Raw genomic sequence first — 26,407 nt, 5'->3', positions numbered from 1 at the left:
TGCAGCACAAACGATCCCTTCATTGTTCGTTTCCACAAGAAAAGCTCTGCTCTGCCAACCTTCTGTATTGCGCCCGGGGTCGGACTGGGCCATGAAATTGTCTCAGGAACCAATAAAAAAGTGGCCCACAGTTGCAAATGGCAATTCTTTCCTTTTGTGACACTGTTTGAATAGTACCCAAGGCCAAGGGGGAGTTTTTTGATACAATGTGCTGCAAACTGTGCATTTTAAAGAATATTTATTTAACAACACTGGTCAAAACGACTAGCCGAATAGTGAAGTAAATCATCAAACGGGCCCACATTAGCCAAAAAAGGGCCCCACTTTGACCAAAAATACTGGCCCACACCAGCATTTTGCGTTTTTGGTTCGCCCATGGGACTGTTGCCCTATAGGCCAGTCCGAGCCTGACTGCGCCCTTCAAAAGATGAACCCTTACTTTCTTGCCGACCAGGAATTGCAGTTTTCGCGAGAGAGACTAAACAAACGGGTGGAAGGGAGGACTGAGGACTCACTGAAAGTACTGCGGCTGTCAAAAATCTCGGTCAACTGACACCAACACGGCCCAAGAGCTAGCCACTCTCAAGCCAAATGAAGGGATTACACGCAGCCGGCTACAGAGGGCAGAAAGGCCCAGAGGGCAAGTGGGGGCTTACCTGGCGCGAAAGACACCCGGCATTGCTCATCTACCGAAGTTGCAGCTATTGCAATAGGCTGAGTAGTGTGGGCTCGCTTTGCTCTTCTTATCAGATCCCTACCTAAATAATACATCACAGACCAATTAGGTTTATGGAAAAGTTGTCGCCGTAGGCATTTTATTTTCTTACAGAAAATGCAAAACAACAAAAATCAATACACTGCCATATGCTTTTGGGCACCTTGTGTCCAGTCTCGAAGTTGCCCAAGGCTCCTCCCGAGTCCTTGTTATCCCTGGGCCTTCGTACCTGGGCACATGCCCCCTACGACATGCTTTGGACTGTGTACCGAAAGAGTACTCGGCGTTCCCACTTCTACCTGCTCCTTTTTTGGACCGTGTACAGAAAGAGTACTCGGCGTTCCGGCTCCTGCCTGCCCCCTTCTTCTTCCGTTATTCTTGTAGGGTGGGTTGGGTGGCAAACGTTTTTCCTTATCCAGGCACTAAGAGCCTACCCGAGAGAGGTGAGCTCTTTACATGGTTTGTGCCGCCTCTCCTTTTCCTGGCTTACTTATACACCCCAGGCCTTTTGTTCCTTCTTGGGGGCCAGGTTTCCCCACGGCCCCTTGATGTTATATTTCGCACCTTCCCCAGGTGCCGTTTCCTGCCCTTTCCTGGGCTTTTGTTTCTTGTGGCGCCGTTCGGACACCCCTCCCTACTGCTTTCGCCGTTTCACCCCACCCCGCGCCTAAACTCCCAGGCCCTCCATCGGCCCGCATTTCATGCGGCCCGGGGCATGGGGCATAGGCTGAGGCTTACCAGATCCCTACCTAAATAATAAATCACAGACCAATTATGTTTATGGAAAAGTTGTAGGCATTTTATTTTATTACAGAAAATACAAAACAACAAAAATCAATACACTGCCATATGCTTTTAGGCACCTTGTGTCCAGTCTCGAAGTTGCCCAAGGCTCCTCCTGAGTCCTTGTTATCCCTGGACCTTCGTTCCTGGGCACATACCGCCACACCTGAGCGGGTGTTATTCGCGCCTGTTCAGGTCCCCCCCAAAAGCACCCTACCTACAACCCCGTTCCTGGAGTGCCCTAAAAATGTTGTCGGAAAAAACCTCCAACCCCTTCCTTGATAGGTGTACCCCATCCTGGTGAAACATATCCGGATTGTTCCTGTGTAGTCCATGTTTTATGAAGTGTAACCCTGTGCTCTTGCAGTACTTTTCTACTGATTTATTTACTTTCTGGCTATTTCGGTTGCGTGCCTCCTCTGTGCCCCATACAAGACCCTTCTTGGTATTATTTCCGACATGAAAATCTCGGTTTTCCACCAACTGTGGGCTATGCTATGTAGCGACTCGCAAATGTTCCTCTGTAATTTACCCCTATTTGTGCTCACCAGGTCGTTGTAACGCTCACCTGATTCCCACGGAGGCGCAGGTCTGGCTTCGAGTGCTGATGCTGAAGCGCAGGACTCTGAAGATGGACAGGAAGGGCCCTCTACTCTGGCTTCTCCGGCTCGCAGGAATATTCCCCAGTACGTGAAAAGGGAGTATTACCTACTGACTGAGTTATGCTCAAGCCTCCCACTCTCTTCCAACCCTCCACGATACCCTTCCACGATTCCCCGTGAAGTCTCACCTTAGGGTCTGAAAGGACGAGCTCTCCATCCTGCTTCTGACGCAGGGTCGCGTTGAACCCAGTTACTTCACTGGATTGAGGTTGGATGGGAGTTCAGGTAAGCTTGATTATACTGGTAAGGCGCTGTAAAAGTTCTGTTGCAAGTTCAAAAGTTCAAGCTTTAAATAATAATGTTCATTGTCTTTTTTCAGGTGATGAATGAAGATTCCTTTGGAGACTTCTTGCAACAAAGCGCTGATGTTGATGTCTTTTCCCCATAGGGGCCGGGGTTCGGAATGCCGGAGATATGGCGCCGACCCGAAGTGAAACGTGCAGTTCCAGTAAAGATCTGGTAAGTCCTAGATGAGCGCTCAGGTAATGTTTTTGCATTCGCTCATCTAATGTCTTTGTCTTTTTTCCCCATAGGGGCCGGGGTCCTGCTTGGAAGCAGCAAGACCCGAAATGAAATGGGAATGTCCCAACAGGTAAGTCTTAGAAGGAAACTGAGCTTTTCCTATTCCCTTCCTTCTCTCACCTCTTATTCTTGTCTTTTTCTCTAGGCTCTGGGAAGTGGCTGTGTATCCGGATGATCCCTGCTGAAGATGGAGGAACCCAGGAAAGGTGAGTGAAATGCAGCGCTGCAGCGATCGTAACAAAATGCTTTTAAAAATGATGTCTTCCCTTTCAGGATCGTCGGTGATGTCTCCGTGGTGCAGATTAGCTGGTAGGTCACTTGTCTCCCTTTGCAGGTGACCCAGGATGCTGACAGGCGTGGCTGAAGTCCAGATGCAGGAGCTGACACGGTGAGCGTCCAGCTGCGAGGAGCAGAACAACGCAAAGCGTGAGTTGCTGATCGGGTGTGGTTAAAATAGCTTTGGAAGAAGTTCCAAGTGTGTATCCTTCCTCCGATTAGGTATGTATCCTTCCCCGACCACACCCGGGTGGAAAGTAGTCCCACAGGTAAAGTAGTTCCTATTCAGGCCTCAAGAGGGCCTGGATGTGGCAGCATGGTCTGCATCAGGTAAGTGCACATTAAAACACTTGAACACATGTCTAGCTTTATGAGCCTGGCGCCTAAGGCGCCGGGACAGAGGTCCAACATGAGCCTGCCGCCTAAGGCGCCAGGACTGCGTCCAAAGGGCCCCAGCTTGGGCCCGCTGGCACTCCCCTGGGGGAAATGATGCCTGCCTCTGGGGTTGCTGGGTCGGACCTGGCTCCTTGGAGGTAGGCATCATGACAGTCGTTCCCGCCGAGGTGTATAACCAGGTACTCGGAGGGGGGGGGGGAAACGGGGGGAGTCCCTGAAACCTATCCGGTCCGACAGCCTGTCGTGAATGTCCTCCCAGCGCATCCCCGGGTGGCCCCACCAGGATGTAATTGTGTTTTTGAAATGTAGTCCTTGCTTCACTTCCTCCAGCCACCTGCCTGCCCGGGTCACGAAAGAGTGCCCCACTATCCATGCCGATTTGTAGGGTCCAGCCTCTATGGAAACGGGGGAGATAAGCGTTTATATCAGTTCCTCCCTTATTTATTTTTTAAAGCATTGCGACTTCCATCCCCAATCCCTTTCACTCCCTTTGCTCCCAGGCCCCCTGCCCATGCAGAGGTTGCCGCCCCTATCCTGAATGAGTGTTCCAAATTCGGCTGATCCCATCCTGCTTTTGCCACCGCCTGTTTTAATACCGCCTGAAACTGGTGCCTGCTGAGTGCGCTGCCGTCCCTATGTATTAATAGCTGCCCGTCAACCTCTGGTCGGAGATCTAGGAATTCTTGGGTGATGCCTCTGGGACAGTGGTCCTCTCTGATGCAATTGAGGTCTATTGCTCTCCCCTTCCCCGTTTGGTCTGTTTTAGATTTCTTTAACATTATAGACATCCCCTTGTTTCCCATATCAATATCCCTCCTTGCCAGGCCGTCTCCTGCCACCGTATTACTGGCCACCAGCTCCCCTACCCTAAAAGCCCCGTAATATGCCAGCGCGAATGCTGCCCTGAACAGCGCGGTTTCGTACGTGCTGCTGCATGTATCTCGTAACACTTTTAACAGAATTATTCCCAAAGTTCACCGGCCTTCTGCTATCTAGTTTCTTCCCCTCTAATTTAGCCCATCCTCTCATAGCATATTTTATTGTAGCTCTGTCGGTTGGGTCCGGTATGCCCGCCACTTTTGTGGTATATGCTACCGCCACTAGGTGCGCTGCTGCCCAGCTTTTCTTTTTCCCCCTTTGGCAAATGTCCCTTCGAGAAATTCACACATTTTTTCGGTTGAAATTTTTTCCACCTCTTGCACACCTGTTTCCACCAACACATCTTTTACATGCTTTTCATACTGCTTACCCGTTTTGTACGTTAGGGCGTTCCTGGTCAGTTTGTCAATGACCCGTTCCGTTCTCCGTGCTTCTCCCACGTCTTTAGAGTCGACCTTGTAGCCAACCATGCTTTCCTTTCCAGTGCCTCCAACGGGACCCATGCCTTCCACGGCGTGGGCGTTCTTTCCTCGTCGGCGTCCGGTCTCAGCACACTGAATCTCTCCCACTGAAAGCGAGAGATTGCATCAGCCACCACGTTTGCTTCCCCAGCGATGTGCCTCGCCATTATGCATGTATTCATTTTTAGGCTTTCCAGAGTGATTGCCCGCATTAATTCCAACACTATTATGCATGACACACTTCCTTTATTTAACACGTGCACCACCGCCATGTTATCCGACCATACTGCCAACTCCTTGTTTCCTAGCTCTCCCCCCCCCATGCGCATAACGCGACCCATATTGGGAAGAGCTCCAGCAGCGTTATGTTTTTTGTCCATTCCACCACCTGCCACGTTTTTGGCCATGTGCCTGCACACCACTGTCTCCCCAGTATTGCGCCAAACCCAAGGCCACCTGCTGCATCGGTGAACATACAGTCTTCGTTTACAGGTGAGCGCCATATCACTGACCCATTGAAGTACCTCAGGAATTCTGCCCACACTTCCAGATCTTTCTTGATTCCTCCCCCTAGCCTGACTCTGTGGTGCCCCATTGTAGCCCCTCTTGATTTTAGCCCAATGCCTCTCTGGAACACCTTCCCCTGTGGTATGACTCTTCCTGCAAAGTTCAGCTTTCCTGCCAGCGCTTGCAATTCTCTCACTGTCACTTTGTTTCTTCCTTGTAGTTCCTTTATTGTTTTCCGCAGATCCGTCACCTTGTCATCCGGGATCCGGCACACTCCCATGCTTGAGTCAATTTCTATTCCTAGGAATTGGATAATCTGCGTTGGGCCCATTGTTTTCTCCCCCGCCAGCGGAAAACCCCACTCGCTCGTTATCTCCACAAATTTATCCAGGGTTGCTTTGCATAGCTTTGAACCTTTGGGCCCTACGAATAAAAAGTCATCCAGGTAATGTACCATCATGGCCTCCCTCATCTCTTCCGTGACTGCCTACTGCAAAAATGAATTTACCCTCTCAAAATATGCACATAAGATGGCGCACCCCAGAGGGAGACATTTGTCGAAGTATTCCCCCTCCCAATGCATACACAACCACCTTTGAGATCTGCTGTTGACTGGCAACAGCCGGAATGCTGATTTAATGTCTGCTTTCGCCATCCATGCCCCTTTTCCTGCTTTCCTGACTAGTTCTACTGCCTCCTTGAAGTCTGAATATGATACTGTTGCATCGCTCTGGGCAATGCCGTCATTCACTGAGGCCCCTGGGGGGGTAGGATAGATGGTGTATCAGCCTGTATTCCCCTTCTTCCTTTTTCGGCACCAGCCCCAGTATAGAGCATATAAATTCTTCAAACGGTAAGGCTGTAAAAGGTCCCTCCAGCCTACCCAGTTCTACCTCTTTTCGGATTTTACTGGTCACTATATCTCTGTTCTCGGTTGCAGACTTCAGATTTCTGGGAATGTCCTGCGCTCCTTGCCCGGTAAACGGGATGTTAAAACCTTCTCTAAAGCCTTGACTGATCGCATCTGCTGCTTTTTGGTCTGTGTATTTTTGGAGCCACACTTCCATCCTCTCAATTTTTACTGGTGTGGCCCCCTTCCCGTCCCAGCTCTTATATTCGCTTCTCATCGCTTCTCATCGCTTCTGCCGCTTGGCGCTGCGGCCCTTGTGCACTTGGAGCTGCTGTGGTCACCCTTACATCTCTCGCACTTGTGGCTGAACTTGCACTTCCATCCCCAGCTACAGGGTACTCCCTTCTCAAAATTCCGACATTGTCCTGGTTCTGCCCGTGTTGCCCTTGTGCTCCCACCGCCCCTCCAGCCCCTGCGTGGTTGGGGGCAGGCTGCTCTGCTATCCTCTCTGCGACCCATAGTTCCTGCTCCGAAAATGTTGGTCTCTATTTCTGTCATAGCTGTATTCATATCTTCTGTTATTGTATCTATAATCTGCTTTGTACTCATTCTGCCAATACTGCCTTCTCTGCTGCCCTCCTGCGCTTTGCTCCTTGGAATCCCATTTCTCCTTCAGCACATTAAATATGTAGAGATTAAAATTCTCCTCATCCCATCCCATCCCATATCCGGAAAGCAGTCCATCTCCTTTCTGAACTCGTGATCGTACTCCAGCCATGCGTCTCCCTCAAATGCTGTGTGTACCTTCAGCACCCTCTGCTGAAACGCAACTAATGCGAACCCGTCTTCTGGGAATTTCTGTAATATAATTGTAGACATTATGGTAAAGGCCGCCATCCAGTTGTCAAAATTCCTTAATACTGGCCCCTTTTTCAGTAAGCTTTTCTCATCCTCCTTAATGTCATCTAGTGCCACATTCATCCCCCTCTTTTGACAATAACAATGTGAAAATATCAACCAATTCCTTCCTCCATATTTTCTCCTTTACTTTGTCATTTATATACCAAGCCATTGCCTTCATTGACCTGCCCTGTGCATCTTTACCCATGGTTGGTCTGACATATTTCGTCATGAGTGGTCCCCCAACTTCCGCCGCTGCCACTGGTAGTACTGCCCCCGGCAGTGGGTCCCCTGCCGCTGGTGCCGCTGGTGTCCCGGTTGGCACCACCGGTTGTGGGTTGGGTCCTTGCGGTGCCCCCCCGTGTTTGGCCCTACTGGTGCACCTTGCGGCGCCGGGACTATTGGTGCCCCCTTTGGGGCCGGGACCGGGGTTTCCCTGGGTTCTGCCCCTGCCCCCCCGGCCCCTCTCTGTTTCTCCCTGATCACCACCCCTCTCCATTTTACCCAAGCCCTTAAATGATCCCTTTCTTCATCCTCACTGCTCTCTTCAGTTGAAGAATTCCCTTGCTGCTCCTCCCTGGATCCCTTATCACATCTGCTCCTCTTGCCATTGGTTCTGGGCGACTTACCCGAAACCGTGACGCAATTATTTAACATTTTTACGATTTTATTCCCCACATCATTATTCACAGTACCTTTGTTTTTCTCTTTTCTTTTCCTCCTCTTGGTAGGTGCCTCGGTCTGTTCCTCCGATCTCCCCCTCTTCTGTCCTTGCGGTACCTAGTCTTCTCCTTCGCTGCTGCTGGGCTCTATGAACAGCAAGGGTGACATTGCCTTCGCCCTTTCTTCCTTCTGCATTATCTCCAGCACCCATTGTGCCCCATATTCTTTCTCTGCCTTCTTTGCCCATTCTGAGAATTCTTGGGCCCTTTTTGCTCTTCCTTCCGCCATCCTTCTCGTCTGAATTCTGTCAGCCACGCCTTCCTGCTCGTGCACGCCGTGCGCCCTCTGCTTCTCCTGGTCTTCTTCTACCGATCTTTCTCGCCTGTCTCGCCTGTCCGCGGCGACAGTGCTCTGTTCACTTGTGTCCTCGTGGTCCGGCGCACTGCCCAGTCTCCTCATCTGTCCTCTGGCTGGTACTTCTGCGTCGCTCCTGCTCCAGCAAGGCTGGGCGAACTCGTAGCCACTGCACTTAGTGCCTGGATAATCCTCTTAATTCGGTCTAAGAGCCTACCCGAGAGAGGTGAGCTCTTTACCTGGTTTGTGCCGCCTTTCCTTTTCCTGGCTTACTTATACACACCAGGCCTTTTGTTCCTTCTTGGGGGCCGGGTTTCCCCCCGGCCTCTTGCTGTTATATTTCGCACCTTCCCCAGGTGCCGTTTCCTGCCCTTTCCTGGGCTTTTGTTTCTAGTGGCGCCGTTCGGACGCCCCTCCCTACTGCTTTTGCGCCGTTTCCCCCCACCCCGCACCTAAACTCCCAGGCCCTCCATCGGCCCGCATTTCATGCGGCCCGGGGCCTGGGGCAGAGGCAGTTACCAGGCAGCGGGTAGGCTTTCTGCAAACACTATTGTGTCATAATGAGCTGGAGAGGGGCACTATATTAAAGGAGAAATGCCCAAATACTACCGCCACTGTCTTATTTAAAAAATAAAAAATAATTTCGCAAAATGATAGCTGGAAGCATCTACACTTTGCTGAGAAATTACCAGTGCAATACCATTAAATGAAATGGTACCTACAATCAAGCCTGCCATTCTGCAAGGCTCTATATGATGGCTAAAAGATCCTGCAATGGGTACAGATACATCAATACATTTCGGATGCATTCTTTAAATTAATTTGCTAATGTTTATTTCAATGAGATTGTTGAATGAAAACAGTGAATTATATCTGGGAGGCTCGTTCAAGGGTTAATCAGTGCCTCTGCCAGGGGACAAACGCAGATTTTGCATTCCCGGGCACACCCGAATCCAGCCTCATTTTCCCACCCCCAAGAGCGATAGATTGTGTAACCATCTGTACAATTCTGGGGGGGGAGACATGTATCCAAAGTTTAAGGCAATGGCGCAGTGACACTCCCGTCATTGCATGATAACTAAGCACACATACAAACCACTTTATTAGGAATGTGGTCAAACCATAGTTGCATAAGTGCACATATATAGTTGTGTAGTAAAGGCATGGCCTGAAGCCCGCTCTGGGCCACCCAGATTGCACCACTCAAGATTCTACTGCTCCAAAGAGACGACCATTGAAACAATTGTTTGCAAGTCTCCCGCCTTGAGAGGCTGATAGGCGCCAGTCACTCCTTCCACTGGTGCCAAGTCACCCCATCTGCTAATGGTGGACATCTCCCATAGTCTGAGAGGAGTGGATCACAGCAGTACGGCTTTGCTGCCCCTGCAAGGCATAGCCTGCGTGGCATTTATGCCCAGATCCACCATTTCACCGCCCTCACATTATGGATGTAGCAGCTCACGGGAAGGCTGCACATTTAGGACGTGGAATTCTGTAGGAGCTGCTGAGCCCCGCAGAATCCGGTGGGTGTTTTCCGTCAACAGCCAAGATCAATGCTGCATTAAACTCACCACTGAGGAGGGGAGGTGGGGGAAGAAAAAAAAAAAAAACACAAGTTGCATCTTCTCCATGATCAGAAATCTACTGGGGGAGATTCAAATACACTCTTTGCCAATTCCACTTGCCCCTTCCCTGGACATAGTTTACCTGTACTCTTCCACAGAGTGAAGATCAAGGTTATAGCTGAATTTCCAGATCCTGCAGAATGCTGAGCTCAACCCAGTGAATTGCTGAATAACCTGTAGATTCCCTGAACCACTGAGGTGAGTAGAGGGAATGAAGGTTACAGGAGCTGGCCGCATTTTCTTCTCCAGTCGGAGGGTCCACTTAAAGAACTGCTAGGCTTTAAGTCCTAAACCCGTACTACAGTACTAAATCTGTCCCGAGCTCTCCCGACTGAGCCATGGTGGACTGCGGTGCCTCCATTGGTGCCTGTTGAGTTGTGTATAATTGGGAGACACTAATCACCAGGCAGAGCACTGCGCTGTGAAACAAAACGTGACTGACGTTTCCACAAGAAAAGGTTGTGTAGACTTCCCATGCTGGTGAATGTCAATTGTTTTTCGTTGAACCAGAGGCTAGGGGTGGTGGTACAGTGTGCCTCTTGACCTACCCTTATGGATTCCAGGTTGAAAGGCAAGTTACAGAATGTTTGCCAGCGTCCTACACATTTCAAGCCGGCCCTCATTCAGATTCCTTCCCTCCATCTTGGTTTGGGGAGGGAATTGCTTCTCAATATACTATTGGTTGAATAAATAGGGTGAAACTTTCTCCCAAGTGCCTCACCCACTCTTCAGAATTTAAAACTCCCATGGCAGCGTGCACTCTCACCCTTTCACACAAATGCAAAGAAAGAGCCTAGAGAGCTGGACACGTTGCTGATTTATGACATAAATTAGCATTTTCTTTCGTTAGTCGTTTACTTAGCACACACTTCAATTTAGATTTTTCACTTCCAGGCTGCACACTGCCTGGTACTTTAGAGACATCCACTGGTTCAAGCCTACAATACAGTTATATTTCAGTAAGGGGTGGGGATGTGCATAATCTAGCACAAAAGGTCATTCTGGAACATGTAATACTCAGAAAGGACTAACACATTTTAGAAGGCAAGTCGATTTTGGATCCAGTGCATGGACGGTTCCACTTTATGGCTCTGTAAAGCACAACAGTATGTCATGTGTTTCAAATCAAGAGTCTGGTGTACAGATCCGCCGCCGCCACCACCTAGCCCTAGTTTGAGTCCTGTAGTGCCTAATGATCCCACGCCACTACTGTAGCACAAAGCGCAATCCCCTCTCCAACTGAAGATATCATGCTGTATAGCCATGAATCAGGAGACCATTTCAACACAATTCAAGCATAGTCCATACATTCGCCCATGGCCTTTCTCCGGGTAGAGGTCCAACCTGAAAAACGAATATGAATACCAGAGATGGGTGGGCCAGAGCAACTAGCTTAATGACTGGTGAGCTACAGACTGGGAAAAAAAGCGCAGAGAGATTAGGGACAATGAACACTGGAGATTTTTAAGTGCAGGTAGGCGCTACGGCCAGCAGCGATTGGAAGGTGACCATGGTGGGTGAAGTGCTCGAGTGGAGGCAGAGGAAGTGAGGGACAGAGGCAGGTTAGAGAATGGGGAAAAATGTTGGCTAGCAGGCAGATGAGAGGTAGGTTAAGAGGGTAACGCGGAGGAGAGGAGGTAGGCTTTTAGTTGGGTTTTTGAACAAATCCATGTGGACTGTTTCTCGGCTGTCGGGGGGAGAGAGAATTCTATGTAAGTGGAGCAAGAAGAGAGAAGGAGCGGAAGCGAGAGGAAGCACAGGGAGGGACAGGAGTCACAAGGGTAGTTCAGGAAGCAGAGCAGAGATTACAAGAAGGCTTGTAGAGGGGGATAGAAACAGGTGTGCCTTCTTGTTTACAAATCTGTGGAACAGAGAGAGGAAATGTAAATCTGGCCCTGTTTTGCATCGTCAGCCATCCATCAGGGTGATGGTACGAGGATGTAGGTGTGAAGTGAGGGAGTTCAAAGAGTCCTGGAAGCGAAATGTTTGATCTCGTTAGAGGATAGAAAGCATAATTGGGGACACCAAAGAGGATGCTGGCACAGTAGTCCAGTTTAGAGAAGGCAAGAGCGTTAAAGAGATTTTTGGCAGTGTTGAAAGGAAGGAGGTGTCTGATTTTCCTAATATTTAGGAGGCTGAGGCAAGCTGCTGTTTAAGGTTTGGAGATGAAAGTAGAGAAGGTGTGAGAAGGGTCATAGATGAAGCTGAGATTTCTAGCTAACGAAGAGTTCGGGAGAGTGTCAGGTGGGAAATGTGTAGGCAAAGGAAGAGATGATAAAACTTTTGGAAGGGAAGTAGAGCACCTTTCTTTTGGTAGAGATTAACATCAGAGTGCAAAGCCATCCAATATTTAATGGCAGAGAGACAGTTTGAAACTTCGATAGAGAGATTAGAGGAGAATTCTGGAAAAGAGAAGAAGATATGGGGGCCATCCGTGAAGAGTTGGAACCAGAACCCAAAGAAAGATTAGTGCCCCAAGAGCTGAGGAGTAGAGTCTAAAGAGGAGCGGACCCAAGAGAGAGCTGTCCGCAACCCTGACAGTTAGAGGAGTGAGTTGAGAGGTGTTGTTGCTCCAAGAGACAGAGAATTGGCGAGGTGCAATGTAGGATTCAATCAAGGTATGGACTTGATTGCTAATCCCAAGAAGAGAGTATTATTGAGATCAGAGTGATTGACAGTGTCAAAGGCAGAAGACAGGTCAAGGAGAATTAGAAAAGAGGATATGTTGGAGTGCTTAGCAGAGGCGATGAAGTAGGACACATTCATGAGAGCAGTTTCGGTGTAGTGTCAAGAGCGGAAACCGACTTGTAGGGGGTCCCGAAGGTTGTGAATGTCTAAGAAAGTCTCAACAGTGCCCAGTTTGATGCCCATTAGTCCCAACAGGACTCTTTTGCAACCGATGCGACTCTCTCTCTCTCTCTCTCTCTCTCTCTATTCTTCCCTCTGACCCTACTCACTCTGCAGGTAATACCCTAAGTGCTTAAAGTGGACCCAGTTACTGCACTGTGTTGCTTGTGGGAATTCCTCCCTCCCCTGTATATTAAAGTTTCCCTAATGAATTGGCCGCCCCATGATCACCTGCCTGAGCAAAAATGTGTATATAAATGGTGTTGCACGTGTTTGGCACATGTTGCTTCATGTCATTCCTTTAATGCTTTACCCTTGGCATGGGATGTTGTGACTTATGACCGTCCTGAGCTTGTGCAAGGTCACGTGTTGTGCACACATCATGTTAAGTTAATTGTATTTGTAAAGCTGCGCACACACGCCAAAGCATCTTGGTGCTAAAAATGATACAGGGAGTTTTAAAAAAACTAGTTGAGGAAAACAGAACTATTAAAATAAATATGTTTTTAGAAGCCGATGAAAGTCCAAGAGATTTTCAGTAGCCTGAAGAGAAACAGGCAGCGAGCTCCATAATTTAGCGGCCGCCAGAGAGAAGCAGCAGCCACCCACCTGCTCAAACTGGTAGAAGACAAGAGTTTTTGGAGCGTAATTCGTGAGACGGTACATAAGGACAGAACTTTTCCTGTAAATATTCCGTGCCAGATCCGTAGAAAGCTCAGTGAACTATCATCAGCGATTTAAAACTGACCCGCTGAAGGACAGGAAGCCAATGCAAAGTCCGGAGAACAGGAGAGATGTGAGCACAATTTGGCGCACCAGTACATATATGAACCGCATAGTTCTGGAGGAGCTGCAAGCGGTGGAGAAGATACAGCGGTTGAGCCATAAAAAGAGAGTTACAATGGTCAAGCCGACTTACAACTAAAGAGGCCATAACCATGGGGCTATGCCAGCTAGGGAGAAGTGGCAAAAACTTACGAAGGACTCAAAGTTGGAAAAAAACAGCCTTACAAATGGTCCCTACTTGAGTGTCCATAGACAAAGATGCTGAAAACACCACTCCCAGATTTCTTACCTCCAGCCCCGGGGAAGGGCAAGGGCCAAGTTTTTTAGGCCAAAAGGCAGAAGACCAGGTCAAGGCCGGGGGGAGAGGGAAGTGACTGAATGAGGGCCATGTGGTGGGTACACCACCAGCACCTCCGTCTTGTCTCCATTTAGCTTCAGTCAGTTGTCACCCATCTAATTACTCAAGGCCAACAGGCACCCCCCTACGCTGAGATGCTAGGCCCGGTTGGATGGAAGCCAACTGGACAATGATTTGCATATCATCAGCATAGGAGTAGCACCTAAAGCCGTGAGAGCGGATGAGCAAGACAAGGGGCTGAATGTAGATGTTAAAAAGAGCAGGGGACAAGGCACGGCAGATCCCTGTGGGACCCCACACAACAAGACAGAGGCGGCCAAAAGATAAGAAGCGAGCATCAGAGTTTGGCTACGGTCAGCCAAGAAAGAGGCAAACCAAGCCAAAATGTGAACCAACAGGCCAGCCGATGTAATAATATCTGATGGTCCACTGTATCGAACGCAGTTGATAAATCCAACAAAATTGGAGCTCCCACTCCGCCTCCATCAGCCAATAGACAAAGATGGTCATGTACTAAAACCAAAACACTGTCCCCCTCCCCCACCCCGACCTGGACGAAAGCTAGACTGAACAAGCTCAGAAAATAGGAGTGCTCCAAAAAAGAAGTGAGAAGAGGTGAAACAAGAGATACCAGTACCTTTATACTGCGAAAGTTTGCAGGCAGAGAGGGATTCAAAGAAGGTGTTTTCAAAAACAGAATAACAATAGCTTGTTTAAGTTCGGACGAGATGGCTCCAGATTGGCAAGAATCATTACCTGCTTCTGCCAGCCATACAGAAATTTGCGGAGTAATGTCCTTTAGAATTTTCAATAAAAGGGATGCTTTCAATAAAAGGGTTGCGCGGCTTCGCCTGCACCAGTTTCACACTAAACTCACTGACTCGTGTGTATGGCAAGGGTTCGAATCCCTGCTTTAGCAACAGAAACAGATAAATTACATGAATTATCATTGGCACGACATACATAATGCACTTCAAATTAAATATGTTCGTGCAGATACCACAGCTTTAAATAAGACCCACTACCATATTTTCAACATACCTATGAGGGTGTTTGAGCGACAGAGAAACGTGTTTTTTTCTGTCGAAATTTGATTTAAATGAAATCCCTGAGGCACGGGACCAGACCGTGAAGTTCCCATTCCTAAATAGCAGCAGCGCTCCCATTGGTACATTCTATTCGCCAATAATCCAAGTAGTACTCACATCGTCCATGAGCAGGATGATTATATTCGGAGAAGTCCCATTGTGCCCTGGGGTATAAGCTCTCGCAGATGGTCCCCAAAAACAGTAGCAAAAAATAACCAGAGTTGTCCAATAGTTCCCAGGTGTAGACATAATAAATAGTAATCCTAATCTGAGCGTTGTGCGCTCCTGTGACAAACAACACTAAAAATGACAGCGTACGGTCCCCTTCCTGTCCTTTTCTTTTTAATTAGCCGCCTGTACCTTTCACGTGACACTTTTAGTGTAGCCCCTTTCCTTTTAACACATCCCTTGTGACACATCTGTAATCTTGCCAGGTCACGTTCATCTGCCGCTGAGTCACGTGAATATTCAATCATTGGGCTGGCTTTGAAAAAGAATACTGTATCAACAAATTTAATTAGCGAAAACGAGGCATATAAAACTGCCATGATATAACGTCCAATGTGACAACACAAATTAGTCGAGCACATGAAACCGTAAACATTTTTATATGACGAAAAAAAATCTTTTTATTATATGCTTGAAAATAAAGTGTTTAACACCGATTACAATGATCCTTAAAACAAGATTCATCAATTTGCTAGAGAACTTCGCGAAGTATCTTAATTTGGGCTTGTTGAATAATATTACACTGCTTAACAAGATGGCCGCTCCGTTTACTGCCAGCATAGACTGTGACACACGACTATTGCGTCCCTGTGTGGAAAAATATATCTGAAAGCAGTGGCAAACATTTCACCGCAGAGCGGCCACCTTGGAAGGGGTATGTCAAAATAGGTAGCATACAGGGCTGCAGCAGTAAACCGATAAAGTAACACATACAGAATACTCGTATTTTTTTGTAATAACTGGTTGTCGGCGGAGAACAGAGGTAACCGGGCAAAAGAACATTAGCTGCATTATGAGAGAGCAATCCGCGCATCGGCTAAAATTAGCCATGAAACGTAACCCTAGGCTTTCCAGTTCATACGTCGCTGACGTCACGCTGTAGACTACAGTGAGCGACTTAACGCTTTGCGTCATCTGTCATTGTACGTAACCAGTGACGTGTCTACTGTAGACGAGAGGATGGCTGTCTGCATAGCTGTCATAGCAAAAGAGGTTGGAAGCGTTTGTTCTTTTTCTAGCTTTATAGGGGATCCTGTTTGTCGGGGCGGTGAGGTTTCTGGGCATATGTGGTCGGTCTCTCTGGCTGGTTGGAGGTATGATGGAGTGATTTGTTGCGGGACATGGTTGAGAGTGGGACATGAATCAGGTTGGGAGGACATTACAAACTGCAGCCACTCAATGGATCATAGAAAACCTGTATTTTAAGTTACCTACGCCCGCTGTCGTTTATTTCTGAGGAGAAATACGTCCCATCTATCATACAGACCCGTGTGTTGCCTGTGAGATTGCTTCCAACATAGTAGCATGTATTTTGGCTCCCTGTGTTGTTGTTAGTTTCGCTTTCACGTTACTTCCCCGGGTGTATGGTACTCTCCAAGCTGTCTTACCCCCAAGAACTGGTGGGCGGGCAGCCACACCATTCGGCTAATTGTACTTTAGCCCTTCGCTCTAAATGCTGGTCTTTCGCTGAAGGGATCTGCTCACCCTCAGAGCTGTTAAGAGCAGGACAAAACACAGACGATGAAGAGGGTCCTGGCTGAGCGGCCAAGACTTTAACACTGGGCTAGCAATATAACTTGTGCAGCCCATTTCGTTTGCTATCGGCATCAACTTTCTTATGCATCAATGTTGAAACAATTGGCACACTGGGATATTTCTAACTGAAAGACCCCACACAGCTGAAGTTACCTACCAAATCTGCCCCTCCGTTGAAGACTAAATTAGTAACGCAATAAAGCTCCCCTTTTAAAGATGTGTTCCTATCTAGGATGTCTACTGTGTTGACTTACAAAAAGGGTTTCCTTTTATGTAGCTAGTAAAATGCTTTTAACAGCATGATTTACAGCAAGATGTAAAGTTTGTGACAATCTCTATCCCCAGGTGTACGTTTTACACAATTACCTTTTGGTGTGTACTTCAAAGTGCAGTTGTGCAAAACTCGAGATTTTTCACGCTTGCATTATTGTTCACACTGACACAGCCTTACAGGAGGTGTAAAATAAAGCTGCAATTAGATTGTTTTGGTGTAACATGTTTATATACAATTTTACATATTGTCATGTTTCCCTTGCCTTGTAATTTGAGTATTTTGCAATTCAACTTTCTACAATGGTTTTATTGTAGCAGTGTTCGAAATTAAGATAAAATAAGCCGGAGCTAAAACCAGCTCCCGTGTGCCAATCATCACCCGGTAGACAGGAGCTGTGGCTGTGGAACCAGGAGTGAGTACATAGCACACCACAAACCTAACTTCTACAGGACAGGCACACTTTAAGTTGTTGCATGTTGTGCATGATTCATTATGTTTAAATGTGTACTAGACGTTTCCTAATTCTTCCTCATGGACATTTTCAAATATTTTAAAGTATCAAATGTATACGTTTGTAAGGCACCCGTTTGCCTGGGGAGCCAGAGGAATCTCCTGCTGGCTTTTGGTTTCAAGCTAACCAGGCTCTCGTATGCTCAAAACAGGACCTAAAGAGCTCTCCTCAATTTCAAACCCTGTTCTAGTCCTTGAAAGCCAACATTTAAATATGGGTATCAAGTAGAGCTCAGACGGTATGGGGTTATGTACCCAAATTGCATAGTGGCTTAGAATTCCAGCTAGATTGCTTAACTAAAGTGTGTGCCCTTGATAAAATATATTTAATTTCCCTGTTGTTTACCTGCAAAAAATGGCCTCATTAGACATGATTTATGTTCATACTATTAAAAAAAGAAAAAAACTCCCTTATGGCATTTTAATGATTTTTAGAGACAGAATTGTGTTCCTCTCATGTGCCTCTCTTAGTGGCCCCAGATGCTGTCACCTAGAATTGTTAGTTACACTGGCACTCCCTCAGTCTCATATCACTTTATTTGCCAGTTAGATACATAACCAGCCAGTCAGCACACCAGAGATTCTAGTTAAGCAGATCGACTGTAACGGCACCAACATTAATTGCCCACCTGTTGCTGCTAGTAACTAAGTTGCGTGCAGGCTATTCAGAGTACTGAGATTTAGTGAAACTCTTCGCTATGATCTGGTATGCTGTGTTATTGAGTCTTGTAGTACACATATTCTGCCATGTGCATGAATTCTTGTATCTTCAGCATCTGCAAGGGGGGTGCTTGGGAATTAATTTAAAAGCAGATTGAGCAGGGCAAGGTTGAAATGTTGATTTGTGGAGCTCAGACAACATAGGGCTCTCTGTGGGGTGTAATATTTAGATGTTTTGTGATTGTCTGTCGCAGTGGTTAATGGGCGCTCCAGGTTGCGAATGTAAATTGATTGTGTGGTTGTCTCTGGTGTCTGTCAGAGTGACGTTCACGGTGTGCAGAGAGTTGTGCTAATGTATCTGTGGTGAGTTAGTGTAGTTTTTAGGGAAACTTGGTGTCGACAGTGTTTAACCCGTATTTCGGTAAGAGACTTGTGTGTCGAGCTGTGTTGTCAGTTAGTGTCAGGTAGAGTGGTTTTAGTTATCCTATCTTGCGCAACAGGTCATCCGGCAACATGCGACAGTTTTTTAGTTTTTAGTTTTACTTTGGAAACACAAACAGTTGGTTGCATTATTTGTAAGTATCCATGCAAAACTTTTTGTCCAGCTTTTATAGCTTGATCTGACCACTGACACCTCAAAGACACTCCAACCCTAGCACCACTTGGTGTTAAGTGGGATTATGGCACAATGCAGCCAGGCGTGCACCATGAGATAGCAACTGAAAAAGCCAACCAAGCAGCACATCGCAATCAGAGCAGTACCTTACTGGCAGATTATCATTAAAAACGGTTGTATGTGATATTATCGTTTTTAAAACAGGGTGTTGTTGACATGCCCTTGAAAAAATAGAGTGCTTAAATATTGTATTCTGCGAAAATAAAGGCACATTTCAAAATATAGCTCCTAAAACATTTTTAATTTTTTTAAATTTTATTGAGCATTTGTTAGGTGTTTATACAACTGAATAGTGTTTCAAAGCGCCTCAATGCTAAACGGGAAGGGAACCGGGGAAAATAACAATGTTAAAAACAGTATAATACAGTTATGGCCCTACTGGGCCTTGTTGCATTCAGACGTGCAAGTGCAGTGAGGAGAAAGGGAGGGGGGGCAGGCAGAGGAATGGGCAAGTGCTGGTTGAGGGCCCAGGCAGGAAGTGGTGAGGGGGGCCAAGGAGGAAAACCTTAGGCTAGTTCAGGCGACTCCAGAGGGTGGAATGCAGAGCCGCCAAGTGGTGGCCTGCAAGGGCTGTGCAGTGGGGAGGAGGGTGCTGGTATAGACTGGGAAGAAGGGCCTGGAATCCTCTGTGGTTCATGAGGATCAGGCCACCAGTCACAGCAGCAGTGGGGTGATCAGCAGGGAAGGGAAATATGTAGAGAACAGCAGAGGTTTGAGCAGTTTCCAGAATTTGAAGAGGTCTGGCTCAAGTCTGAGAGGGGCAGGGAGACTGTTCCAGAGATCTACCCCCAGTCTCTGCTTGGAGAAGCGTTTGACGATGAAAGAGTTGGAGTGAGGGGACCGTAGGGCTCTAGGAGGGGCGTGTTTAGGGAGGGAAAGTTGGAGATGGCGTGGTCCCAGGCCCCAGAAGGCCTTGTGGATAATGCAGAGGGTCTTGACTTTGATCCTTCCAGCCAGTGGAGAGATTCTAGGGCTGGAGAGATACAGTCCCTGGGTTTGAGGCCAAGGATAAATCTTGCAGCCCTGTTCTGGATTAGCTGGTGGGGATTGTAGGGAGGAAAGTGGGAGATTGAGAAAGAGGTTGTTGCAGTAGTCCAGCTTGGAGAAGACCAGGGCTCGGGAGACATTGAGCTTTTGGGGAAAGGAGAGGAAAGGAAGAATGACTCTGAGGAGGTGGAGCTGAAGTGGGACTTCTTAGTAAGGTCCATGAAGGAGAGAGCGGAATCGAAGATAACCCCAAGGTTTTTGGTCTCACAGGATGGTGAGGGTAGAGGGCGTAAAGAGGGTAGGAGGAAAAGTGGGTGCAGGTGTACCATTCAGAAGGATCTCTGTCTTATTGACACTAACACAGAGATCGTTAGCTGCACACCATGCCTGAATGCCGGATAGACAGAGATCAGAGAGGAAGAAGAGGAGGTAGAAGAGGCAAGTTTGAAGGAAAGCTGTGTGTCATCAGCATAACACTGGAAATGAGGATAGAAGAAGGAATTCAGGGGAGCAAGAGGGGCAAGATGGATATTGAAGAGCCATGTTGATAGGCTCAAGCCCTGGGGGACGCCACAGGTAGGGAGTGAGGTGGTGGAGGAGAAGGAGCCCAATTGCAACTGTGAAGGACGGTTAGTGAGAAGAGGTCAGCCAATCCAGTGCCTGGTCAGTGATGATGAGGGTGTCAGAGCCGTTTTCATGAGGATGGAATGGTTGACTGACTGTGTCAAAGGCAAAGAAAGGTAAAGACAGATAACAGTGCGAAGTTGGAGTCGAGATTTGCAAGCATGGTTTCACGGCTGTTCAGGAGAGCAGCTTCCGTGCCTCTGGATGCTCGGAATTCAGATTGATGGTCATGGAGGCAACCAACAAGATCAGTGTGGTGGGGCAGGGCCAGTTTCTCCAAGAGTTTCCCCAGGAAGGGAGTAGTGGAGATATGGCGCTAGTTAGCCGGGCAGAACGGGTCAGCAGACAGCTTTTTTTAAGAGAGGCTGCACAAGGGAGTGTTTGATGGATAGAGACAAAGAGCCAGTGGTGAAGGAGTGGTTACGGAAGTCGGCAAGAGCTGGGGTGAGATGAGATGTCCTTAATGGTTCTGGAGGAACAGGGGAGCACCTGTTTGGAGGAGGCCTTTATCACTCTAGAGACTTCATCCAGTGCTTTGGGCAGGAGGGAGGCGAGTGCAGGGGGGGGAGAGGAAGCCAGGGGGGCAGGCGCGGGAGTCTTGATGGGAGTGTGGGAGAGTGAGGACAAGATGTTGTGAGTTTGGAGGCCAAAGCAGTACAGAGGGCCCGGGAAAAGAGGAGAGCGGTGGAAACTGCAGCTGGATTGATGAGTTGCAGATTTTGAAAAGTTCGGCTGTGTTGTTAGTGGCTATGGAAATGCAGGCTTGGATGTTGGCCCGCTTCTTGGAACGGATAGTTACATTTGGCGCAGGCAGCAGGCCAGTTTGTCAGAGGTACAAAAAAGATAGCAGGCGCCCCTCTCTCGAAAGAACAAGGCATGATTGTTATGTCACGCGGGAGACGGGGGTCTGCCGCTCTCTTCCCCTCCTGGCGAGTCTACCCGCGCATCTGCTTCCGGGGGCTCGCCGGGAGGGGAGTGGCGGGCTACAGGGCTGGCGGCCTTCGGCGCATGCGCGGAAGGCCTCTCTCTCGGCTCCGCGCATGCGCCGTGGGCCGAACTCATCTCCCTAGCGGGGCTTGCTTCTCAAGCCTCGTTATGGGTCCGCCGGCGTCCGGAAACGGAACGGCTTGCGTCCCAGGCCTTTCGGGCGCCGGCGGCCCATAAAAGAGGCCGCAATTCACAGCGAGTCGCGTCTCAACGCGGTTCGCTTCGCTCGCCTCGTTGTTCCTGCCTCTTACTTACCTGTGGCCTGTCCTGGACCAGCTTTCTTCCAGCCTTACCTGTGGCCTGTCCTGGGTCAGCTTACCTCCATTCCTTACCCGTGGCCTGTCCTGGGTCAGCTTACCTTCAGCCCTTACCTGTGGCCTGTCCTGGGTCAGCCCATCTCCAGCCCTTAACTGTGGCCTGTCCTGGGTCAGCCAGTCTCCAGCCCATACCTGTGGCTTGTCTTGAGCCAGCCTGCCTCCAGCCTTACCTGTGGCCTGTCCTGGGTCAGCCAGTCTCCAGCCCATACCTGTGGCTTGTCTTGAGCCAACCTACCTCCAGCCTTACCTGGGGCCTGTCCTGAGCCTGCCTGCCTCCAGCCCTGACTTGTCGGCACTGGGTCTGCCCATCTTCAGACTTACCCGGGACCTGCCCAGTACCAGCTAGCCTCCAGCTGTTCTCTCTCTTCCTGTTTTGCCTACCTCCGAACCTAATCCTGCAAACCTCTGGAACTATCAGCACCAACCGGACTTTTCTATCAACTGTAATACCTCACTGTTACATTGGTTCCGGAAGATTCATGATATCTACAATCGGCTCTACCTGAACTACAGTGTCACCAACCTGAGCCATCAATCCTCGAGTCACGCTCATCTGGAGAGTACTTATCGTGACATTGGGGGTCGGTCCAACCTTCACCCAGTTCCTCTTTTGGGTGGTGGAGGGGCTGATTCCTCGTGCCGCTAATTCATCAGTTCCTGGACTCCAGACTGGCGACCTCAGCAAGACCAACCACCAAGATTACAGGTACGCGGTCCTCTCGGGCCGATCAGCTTAACAGATTGAGACGCCTGCCTTCAGATTCGGAGATGGATGAATCGCAAGAAATGAGGAACGAATTGCTGGCACTCAGAGCTGAGATGACCGCCCTGCATCAAGAGAATCAAACATTACGCCAAATGATAACACAAGGAGCACCCAGTTCTTCTCAGATAGAGGGACCATTGGCTCACACAACACCCATCAAATTCGACGGCGATCCTAGACGGGTGGCAGAGTTTTGTAACCACTGTAGGATCCATTTCCTCTTCAGGTCCACCCACTTTAACAACGATAGGGCCAAGATTGGCTATATCCTGGGGAATCTAACTGGGAACGCATTAGCTTGGGCAACCCCGTTTGTGGTCACGAACAGTCCTATTTTGAATGACTTTGCTGCCTTCGAAAAAGCCTTTCTGGAAGTATTCCAGACGCCGAACCTGGCCTCCGTCGCACAGAATCAGTTGATGGACTACAAACAGGGAAGCAATGACGTCATCACCTACATCAGTCGCTTCCGACTTTTGGCTACCGACTCTCAGTGGCCCGAAATTACACAGAAAACGCTGTTTCGTCGAGGCCTGAGAGAGGAGTACAAAGACGAATTACTCCACATCCCCGAGCCTGAGAGTCTTCAACTCTTGATTGATCAAGTACTTCGTATTGACCAAAGGCTAACCGAACGAAAGGCTGAGAGACGTCGGTTTGACAGAAGCGGTTCCCGGACGACCAACTCGCCTGCTGGTTCATTTGGATCAACCGAGTCCGGATCTGAGCCCATGCAAGTAGGAGCCATGAGAGGGCCTTTGTCGGAAGAAGAGAAGAAACGAAGGAGGTCTTTGTGTCTGTGTCTTTACTGTGGAGCAGCTGGGCATTATCTGAGTATATGTCCTTTACGTCCGCAAAAGAAGAAGTCGGGAAACTAGGAGACCTGTCGTTTATAGGAAGGGCAACGACAGGTCCCATCTCCTCCTCAGACCCTTCGGTTATTTGTTCCATTCGTCGGCCCATGCAACCAGTGGTGCTACAGACCCTAAAGGTCAGGATTAAATTACCAGACAGAGACCTGGAGATATCTGGTCTGCTGGATTGTGGGGCTTCCGGCAACTACATCGACGAAACATTCGTCGCCCGACATAAAATACCACTCGTTTCCAGGCCTACTCCCTTGTCGGTGGAGCTTATTGATGGTACCCCCTTGTCTTCGGGGCCTATTAGCCAGTTCACGGTCGGATTGGCTCTTCAGATTACTGATCATTACGAGGAACTCTCCTTTGATGTTATTAAGTCACCTAACTACAAGATGGTCCTAGGACTACCATGGTTACAACATCACAATCCGTTGATAGACTGGAGAACTCAGACTTTAACCTTTTCCTCCGAAAGGTGTGCTCAAGGATGCAAGCTATCTGTTCCCACCATGACCGTTTCGACTTCTCTAAAGACGGACAACAATGGGGTTCATCTATGTTCCACGTCTCTGGTTCCACAGGTATATGCCGATTTCAAACAGGTATTTTCTGAACCCGGCAACATACCCCTTCCTCCACACCGGTCCTTTGACTGCTCCATTGACCTGTTGCCGAACCATGTCATACCTCATGGGAAGTTGTACGCGTTGACCCGTGACGAGAAGCAAGTTCTTCAGGCATATTTATCTGAAAGTCTAGAAAAGGGGTACATTGTACCGTCAAAGTCACCTGCAGGGTTTCCCCTGTTCTTTGTAAAGAAGAAAGAAGGCACGTTGAGACCCTGTGTCGACTACCGACAGTTGAATGACATTACAGCCAAGGACCGGTACCCGTTACCTTTGATACGTAGTATCCTTGAAACCCTGCATACTGCACGAATCTTCTCCAAATTGGACCTCCGTGGAGCCTATCATTTGATACGCATCAGGAATGGGGACAAGTGGAAGACAGCTTTCAAAACATCTTTTGGGCACTTTGAATACCGGGTTATGCCCTTCGGCTTATGTAATGCCCCCGCTGTTTTTCAACGATTTATGGACCACATCTTTGGTGACCTGTTAGGATTATCCGTTTGGGTTTATCTGGATGACATACTGATATTCTCTAAGTCCTTGGACGAGCATGTGGAACACGTTCGTGAGGTCCTTCATCGACTATCCATCAACAATTTGTTCGCCAAGGCAGAGAAATGTAGCTTTCACCAGACCAGTATCGAATTTTTGGGATTCATTATCAATCAAGAAGGAGTTGGGATGGATCCCAAGAAGGTTCTAGCCATACAAGAATGGAAATACCCACACGATATCAAGGCTCTCCAACGATTTTTGGGGTTCGCAAACTTCTACAGGCGCTTTATTCCACATTACTCGCGGATCTCAGCTCCCCTCACCAGTCTTACCAGCAGCAAGGTCGCTTTCGAATGGAGTCCTGTGGCTTCCCAGGCTTTTGGAGTGTTAAAATCGGCTTTTATGGCTGCTCCCATCCTGCGCCATCCCCAGGAGGACTTGCCCTACATTGTAGAGGCCGATGCTTCCAGCTTCGCGGTCGGAGCAGTCCTTCTCCAGAAAGACCCAGCCACGTTAGTGGAACATCCAGTTGCCTATTTTTCTCGCAAGTTGAGTCCCAGCGAACGAAACTACGCGGTGATAGAAAGGGAATTGTTGGCCATCAAGACCGCATTCGAGGAATGGAGACATTTTCTCCTCGGAGCCCGTTTTTCTGTAGAAGTGCGAACCGACCATCGCAATCTGCAATATCTTCGCTCTCTGCAATGTCGGACTCCTCGTCAAGCCCGGTGGGCCTTCTTCTTCTCTCCATTCGAGTTCCATGTCACTTATATCCCGGGAACTTCCAATATAAAAGCAGATGCTCTCTCCAGGTCCTTGGAAAATGTTGATGGGATGCAAGGTCCTGAACAGCCATTGATTTCTCCTCGCCATTTCCTGCTGGCTTTGTCCTCTCACCTTAAGTCCATCGCAGAAGCCACTCGGTTGGACCCCGAAAGAACAACCCTTCTTAGTCGTCACTCAGTTTCTGAACGAGAGGGACTCTTGTTTTTTCAGAAGAGACTTTACATACCTAAAGGAGCCATTAGGAGGGGCATTTTACATGGATTCCATGATTCACCCATAGGAGGACACCGTGGGGTCAGAGCCACTCGAGAGTTGATTTCTCGACAGTTCTGGTGGCCAGGTTGGGCGACTGAGGTTCAGAAGTACATCGACAGCTGTCCAATATGTGCACAGTGCAAGGTTCCCAGAAAACGGCCATTGGGTTTATTAATGCCCACTGAAACAGCTCTCTATCCATGGCATACAATCGCTACTGATTTCATTGTGGATTTGCCCCCATCTGAAGGTTACACCTGTATAATGGTGGTCGTAGACTGCTTCACTAAACTGGCTCATTTCATCCCATTTCGGAAGATCCCTACAGCTACCCAAATGGCTTCGGCATTTCTGCATGACATCTACCGGCTGCACGGCCTACCAGAGAAAATCATATCGGATAGAGGAACCCAATTCCTTTCTTCATTCTGGAAACAGGTATGCGGTCATTTAGGAATACATAGAGCTCTAAGCTCAGGCTACCACCCACAGACCAACGGGCTGACCGAAAGGACCAATCAGACTTTGGAGGGGTACCTCCGTTGTTTTGCTAATGCCACACAATCTAACTGGAAAGATGGACTAGATCTGGCCGAGGTTTCATATAATAACACCGTCCATGCTTCCACCGGAGTCAGTCCATTCTTCTGTTCCACTGGTTTACATCCTCGATTGATGCCCTTTCAACCCATTCCATCTAGTACTGTTCCTTCTGCTGATGATCTGGTCAAACACATTCGGAATCAACAAGAACTGGCAAGCAAGATCCTAAGTGAGGCCAAAGATCGGATGAAGAGACAGGCAGACAGGAAGAGGAGTGTAGAACCCGACTTTCAGGAGGGTGACAAGGTGTGGTTGTCCTCAAAGAATTTGCCACTCCGCAATTTGCCCGTCAAACTGGCTCCTCGTTACTTGGGTCCCTTTGTTATTACCAAACGGTTGTCCTCCGTATCCTTTCGCCTACGCCTACCCTCTTCTTGGCATGTACATCCCGTTTTTCACGTGTCCTTGTTAAAGCCCTATGTGGTCGATGCTTATGGCCGCACTCCTCCCCGTCCGGCCTCTGTCCTAGTGCAGGGTGTCCCAGAGTTTGAGGTACACGAGATCTGTGATGCCCGTTTCCGTAGAGGGGTGCTCCA

General features: G+C 48.5%; 2 protein-coding genes across 6 annotated transcripts in view; one reads left to right on the top strand and one right to left on the bottom strand.

The window, feature by feature from the left end:
* The window catches only part of GALNS (galactosamine (N-acetyl)-6-sulfatase), a 613,875-nt gene extending 598,781 nt beyond the window's left edge, over nt 1-15,094 (bottom strand). Inside the window, exon 1 of one of the 5 annotated variants that reach the window (XM_069635767.1) lies at nt 15,033-15,094. Coding sequence is in view for 1 of the 5 variants with exons in the window: in XM_069635758.1 (XP_069491859.1) it covers nt 14,790-14,921 (132 nt within the window). In the remaining 4 variants the exon portion in view is untranslated. Of the gene's footprint in view, nt 1-4,603; nt 4,726-14,625; nt 14,740-14,789 lie in introns of those variants that run through there. The other 4 variants (XM_069635758.1, XM_069635793.1, XM_069635784.1 and 1 more) reach the window with 4 other exon arrangements.
* Nucleotides 15,095-15,642: 548 nt separating this feature from the next.
* TRAPPC2L (trafficking protein particle complex subunit 2L) overlaps nt 15,643-26,407 on the top strand; it is a 166,673-nt gene continuing 155,908 nt past the window's right edge. The window contains exon 1 of the mRNA XM_069635745.1: nt 15,643-15,893. Within this exon, the coding sequence (XP_069491846.1) occupies nt 15,861-15,893 (33 nt within the window). The 5' untranslated portion in view covers nt 15,643-15,860. The remainder of the gene's footprint in view (nt 15,894-26,407) is intronic.

This window comes from Ambystoma mexicanum, chromosome 1q (genome assembly GCF_040938575.1).
Source record: "Ambystoma mexicanum isolate Mex_15411 chromosome 1q, UKY_AmexF1_1, whole genome shotgun sequence".
In the NCBI taxonomy this organism is placed as follows: domain Eukaryota; kingdom Metazoa; phylum Chordata; class Amphibia; order Caudata; family Ambystomatidae; genus Ambystoma; species Ambystoma mexicanum.
Note: the sequence above shows the minus strand (reverse complement) of the source record. Positions and strands in the feature narration are given on the sequence as shown.